The sequence below is a fragment of the Mastacembelus armatus genome, chromosome 3, assembly GCF_900324485.2.
Source record: "Mastacembelus armatus chromosome 3, fMasArm1.2, whole genome shotgun sequence".
NCBI lineage: Eukaryota > Metazoa > Chordata > Actinopteri > Synbranchiformes > Mastacembelidae > Mastacembelus > Mastacembelus armatus.
The window spans coordinates 9,921,726-9,927,701 of NC_046635.1; the positions used below are offsets into that span (position 1 = coordinate 9,921,726).

At 38.4% G+C, this 5,976-nt stretch overlaps 1 protein-coding gene across 1 annotated transcript; it reads right to left on the reverse strand.

Moving 5' to 3' along the window:
* Positions 1-602: 602 nt before the first annotated feature.
* Positions 603-5,770, reverse strand: ric3a (RIC3 acetylcholine receptor chaperone a). Its single transcript, XM_026320451.1, has 6 exons — positions 5,653-5,770; positions 2,928-3,142; positions 2,719-2,794; positions 2,249-2,339; positions 1,553-1,710; positions 603-1,369 (listed from the first exon to the last, which is right to left on the reverse strand). The coding sequence occupies exons 1-6, from the start codon at positions 5,768-5,770 to the stop codon at positions 603-605; spliced, it is 1,425 nt and encodes a 474-aa protein (XP_026176236.1).
* Between the last annotated feature and the right edge of the window lie 206 nt (positions 5,771-5,976).

The window sequence follows — 5,976 nt, forward strand, 5'->3', positions numbered from 1 at the left end:
GGATGGATATGTCAAATAAAAGCAATATGGGATGTTGTTAATTTTCTGGAGACTGTTGTCTTAACTGTAATAAAAGTGACTTTTTGGACTTTTGCTCAGGTTGAATTAGGGCTCAACATACCAATAGCAATAATATACATTATAAGTTATCCTGATCTTACATGTGCAGCAAGAGAGAGGGGGAGACTGTGGCTGTGAAAAGCCTTTAAATTAATTATGTCTTAGACTCTGATCTATGACAGTTTATGTTCCAAATCTGTTTTACCAGAAAATTGAAAAAGTGTGAAGTCTCGTAATGACAAACACTATTTTAATTGCTTAAATGTTCCTTGAGCCTGTACATCTGGAAATGTTTTTTCATTATTTATGTGTGGATATCCTACAGCAACCAACCCATCCTAGAAATAGAAGAGAATGTAAATTAAAATATACATTACAGGTACCAGAGGTTTGTACTCATGATGTGAAAGGAGACTGGTGCTTACAAAGCATGTGTTCTGTATTTTACACATATAAGGGATCAGTAATAAACACATTACAGTTTGGGGAACACTGGGTTCACTATATGTCAAAAAACTCATTTTAGATAAAGGAAAAGTCATTTATGTTTCTCTCCTGTTCCGCATCCTCAGTCCGCTCACCCCGACTTCTTTAGGCATGTCTGTATGGAAATGACCGTCACCCTCCACAGGAGCTGGCATTAACAAATACTCTTCTTTATCCTCCTCTGCTTCTTCCTCTGGGTTCGAACAACCCTCACAGCTGAACTGCAGGCTCTCTGCCTCCACCACGGGATCATCTTCATCAGCGTCGTCATCCTCTGTCCCATCGTCCTCTTCCTCTACCTCCTCTTCCTTGTCTTCTTCCTCCTGCTCATAAGCTTCCTCTTTAGGGTAGTGGAACACATCTTTTTGGTCACTGAAGCTTATTTGCTTTTTACCTCCATAATACTGTAGCTCTTTGCTCACTTCCAAACCAACTTTCTCCTGTTTTCCTTCTGCAGCAGGCTGGGAAGAGGGAGTGCTGAGCAACTGCCTTTTCTCTGCTTCCTCTTCCTCCTCATCTTGCTCCTCATCTTCCTCAACTTCATTGTCCTCCTCTTCCTCCTCCTCCTCTTCCTCTTCCTCCTCATCCTGCTCCTCTTCATCCTCATCTTCATCCTCCTTTTCCTCTCCATCATCTTCCTCTTCATCCTCCTCTTGCACTATGGATAGTTTCCTTGCCATAACATCTTCATCCTCAAGTTCCATCCTCTCTGCCAGGGCCTCGGCTGTGGGCTGACTGGGGAGTTCCTCCAGTTTAATGGTGTCAAATCCATGTCTGTCAAGGGAATCATCTTCATACACAGGGTAGGTCTCCTCTGGGTAGCCTGCATTGTTGCACAGAAAAGAGACTTCATTTGATACAGTGTGACAGCTTGGATACTTAAAAACACCTAATAATTAATGATGTATTAGATTGCTCTGGATACAAAACCTGCCACTACAAATGCAATAGGTGTACATTTTGTAAAGTTATGTTAGGAGCTGTGGATTCAAGTTTAGCCATGTACCTTCCCAGTCTGCACCATATGGGACCTCCTCAGCCTCAATCTCTGGGGAAGCTCCCTCCAACCGGCCCTCTTGCATCAGCTGTGTGATCTGACGAAGTTGCCTGAGTAATTTCTCCTCCTTCTTTGATGTTGGAGTTTTACTCTTCCTCCTTCTACCACTAGAGGGCAGCATAGATATGAAAAGAGGTGAAATAGGAAATTCCTTTGGATTGATAAATTTGCCTCTTTTCTCTCTTCATGCAACTGTGCTGTTTCAGTTACATTCAGCTGTCATCTACAACTATAATACGTACTTTCTTTGCTTTCTTTCTTCTTGATTCTTAAAGCCCTCATTAAGTGAAATGAAATCCAGATTAAAAGATGTAACAAAAATTGCTTTGAGATGGCAATGCTGAGTCTATTAGTTATTTGCTCAATAAAAAGGTTAGTCCCAAAATGACTATTTTCTAAAAAACTAGCAACTGGATAATTTCATATTTCCTTATACAGTACATTAATTCAGTATCTAAAAAATACATTATCTTGAATGACCTAAGGGCTTTTTTAAAATCAAGTAGCTGTTAAGTGAAATATGACACTGGCCTTTGAATAATTTTCTCTTTCATTTCTAACTTGTTCATTTCCTTGCCAGGTCTACATTAATGTACTTTCTTTCGTTCTTCTCTACTGTGGGCAGTGAAAAATTTTATTTTTTACCTCCCTGAACACTTTTCAGTGACAATTCTCTCCATCAGCTCTTCTGTTTGCAGTAGTCTCTCCTGAAGCCTGGCAAACTCATAATCAGTTGCTACAAGAATTATAAGAGACAATATCATTTGTATATCAAAATAAAATGCATCTCCGTGTTAACAATACTGTATGTGCAAATTATATACAGACATATAGATTTATATGTACATTGACACATATTGACATGTTAAGGGGTATGTGGTTTAATACATACTACAGGGGAATGCCATGTGTTAACTGGGTAAAGCAAATTATACTAACATTACAATCCTTTTACAGTAATAAATCAATAAGTTAATGCGATTAAAAAGTTAAAAACATTCTTAACATGCTGTCCAGGAAACAGATCAAATCATTTTGGTAGAGTTGTTAAAAAGTCACAGTAAAAGTTTATATGTCATATATATTTACACAAATAAATTGCTGCTGGTACTTACTGATTTTATTCTCTATATTTGCCTTGGGTACTGCTGTGTGGTTTCCTGATTTAGTAGTTTTCCCTTTACATGTCAGCTGTCAACATAAAAATGATTATAAGAGCCTGATATATTGACATGGTATACAATGCAGTGCAGCATTGCATTGTATATTCTAAGGCTACATGATAAAACTTTCTATTCATACTTGGCACACTCATAGTAATTACCTTATAAATTATATAAAGAATGTAAAGAAGGATCCCAAAGCCATATATCGGTATCACTTGAGCCATCAGGTTGTACTTTTTGCCTCGTCCGATGCCTTTTACTTTTGCTATGGCTTCAGCACTGTGTGTCCTGGAGTAAGAAGGGTCCACGCCCCACTGAACTGGGTCCTCTGAGAATGACAGCTGATGCACAGGAGGGTAGAACCCAGGTCCAACTGGACAAGACAAAAATCATTCACTCTATCAATGAATACTAATAATTAGACCAACCATTTCCTGCAAATGTCTAAATGTGTCCTGGTGATATTTTCCTCAGGCAGTGCTAAATTCAGGCTGTCTTCTTTTCACAAATAAATAAATAAATAATGAAACTGTAAGAGTACACAGGGATTTACATCATTATTCGGCCAGCACAGCAGGTTTCCCCAAATTAAAATACCCAAAAATGTGTGTTTCAATATTTTTAAGATAAAAACAGTCAAGGAAGACTGTCCCAGAAACTGAGCTGGACAGCTAGAGCAACTGTGTTAACTGGGTAAAGCAAATTATCATTTATGTTTTTCACAATATTTCCTGATAAGTCTTTTGCCCCGCCCTCAGCACCTCTTTCCACCAATCACATGCTGGTGTTAATGATTTACAGTCAGATCCACCAATTACAGCCAAGTGGTACTTTACTGACGTAACATGTTACATACCGCGTTTGGTCAAAGCGTTTCACTTAGTTAAAGTTTGAGATTTTCTAACCACAAAGTTGCCAGGTTATACTACGGATATACACCTAAAATAATTGCTTATAACGTCAAAATGATCAGCTGAAACGCGACCTCTGTTGGTAATGCCACTAGCAGCACCGGTGGATGTAAATAAACCCCCAGAGACAACTATTACAATGTTTTCAAACAGAAAATCACAATTCACTGGAGCAACAAGGTGAGGCTGAAAGTCGTGAGGTAAAAAACTGCATCTTTTTTAATAATAATAATTTAAGGTTTCCATTTGTCAGAAAAAAAGTTGTCAGGTTTATTAGTCACTAACTAAGCATTCAGTGCTGCATGGTCTGGCATTATCTGTGAGGGGGTGACATTTAAGTGAAAATTCTTTGTTTTTTTAAAATAACATTTAGGATTGGTTTGTTTGGTAATTGAGCAGAACAGGTGTGATTTCAGTTTGCAGTCGTTGTTTAGGTCATTGATTGTTGATAAATTAATTTGTGTTGGTACTGGATCAGGTAATGCTTGCAGGGATTGTTAATAATTGAGCAGAATTTCTGTTTTGATGTGTTTTGAAAGTCTAAAGCTGTGCTTGAATTTTCTGTATGTATCAGCCCTTATGCTCCTTTTAACTGTGTCAGGCTTCACACACTGTGAACTCTCGTCAAATTTGTCTTTATTAAACCTCAAAACTAAACATACTTAGCACTGCTCTGCAAATGCTTTGTTTCATAGCTGGGCAATGTCCAATTCTGTGTACTCTCACAAATCCAAATAGTACCCATAGTACTGTGACTTTACATGGAGAATCATAATTTTATAAATTCACATTTTCCAAGAAAAAGCTGGCTGTCCATTAAAAACAGTCTTTATATGAAGCTATTCTACCTGAAGGCTAAATGACACTCCTTTTCCAAACTTTGCAGTTCTGTATTTTTTTAGTAAAGCAAATCTAAGTTTCTATTTAGAAAATATGATTGTTGATTATGTTTGCTTGGTGTTTAGCACTGTTGCCTCACAACAAGAAGTTTCCTGTTTCAAAACCCATCAGGCACCTTTCTGTGTGGAGTCTGCATGTTCTCCCTGTGCTTGTGTGGGTTTACTCCAGGTACTCTGGTTTCCTCCCACAGTCCAAAAACATGTATGTCAGGTTGATTGGTGACTCTAAGTTGCCCATAGGAGTGAGTGTGAGTGTGTGAGGTTGTTTGTCTCTATGTGGCCCTGTGATGGACTGGTGACGTGTCCAGGGTGTACCCCTGCCTTTCACCCAAAGAGAGCTGGGATAGGCTCCAGCAGATCCCTGTGACCCCAAATAGAAATAAGTGGGTACAGATAATGGATGGATGGACGTGTCACTATGTGACTGACACATCTGCAGACCCATGCATGTCACGATGTCAACTATATCAGGTCAAACATCAAAGAAGAAATAAAACTTCACAGGAAATAGAGCAACAATAAGAAGCAAACAGTCACCTTATGCTTAATTTTTTCAGATACTGTGTCTGACTAGACATTTTAAAATCTAATGTTCGGGCCGAATGATTACAATAGCTTTATCCATTTGTGAAAAGTGTTTCACCTAAAGATTTAGGTGAAAGTGATCCACACTAACCATAACACAGCAGTTTAATCAATGACACACAAACCTGACACCAAAATGACACCAAATAATAATTTCCATTTCTTGCTGTGTATATCTAAAATTAGTGTAGACATACCATATATCAAGATTAGAAATAAATAGGCCAAAGGATAGGCACATGTGCATTTAATGCTAAGTAATTATCATAAATTTATTATCATATATTATATGATAGGTTTATGTTTTTCTTTTTTCTTCTTCATTGTGTAATGTACTCTGATGGGGCCCTAGGCCTACTGCACTCTGTATAATCAGAGTAACAGCTGGCAACAACGACAACAGCAGCAGCAACATAAAACAAAAAAAAAAAAGACATTGAAGATGGAGTAAGATGGAGGTGGATGGATGATTTGATAAAATGACTTACCCTGAGGCTGCCCAATCTCCTTTTTCCCTCCGGGCAAAAACATTCTGGGCAGGAAGAGAGAAACACAGAGAACAGAGCATGATATAAGAGTAACCTTCTGGCAAGTTGTTATAGACATTTTGTCTCAGAAAACAACAGCCATGCATTTATTTTGTTTGAACAGTAATGCTACTGTCCACAGATGTCATCCCGCATCTGGTGACGTTCCTGCCCAGATTAGACCAGATTAGACCAGCTGCCTTCAAGTGCTGTCTGAAATAGTACCCACAGGGAGGTGACCACTGGGCACAGTGCATTATTATGATGATAATAGTGTTAACTGAG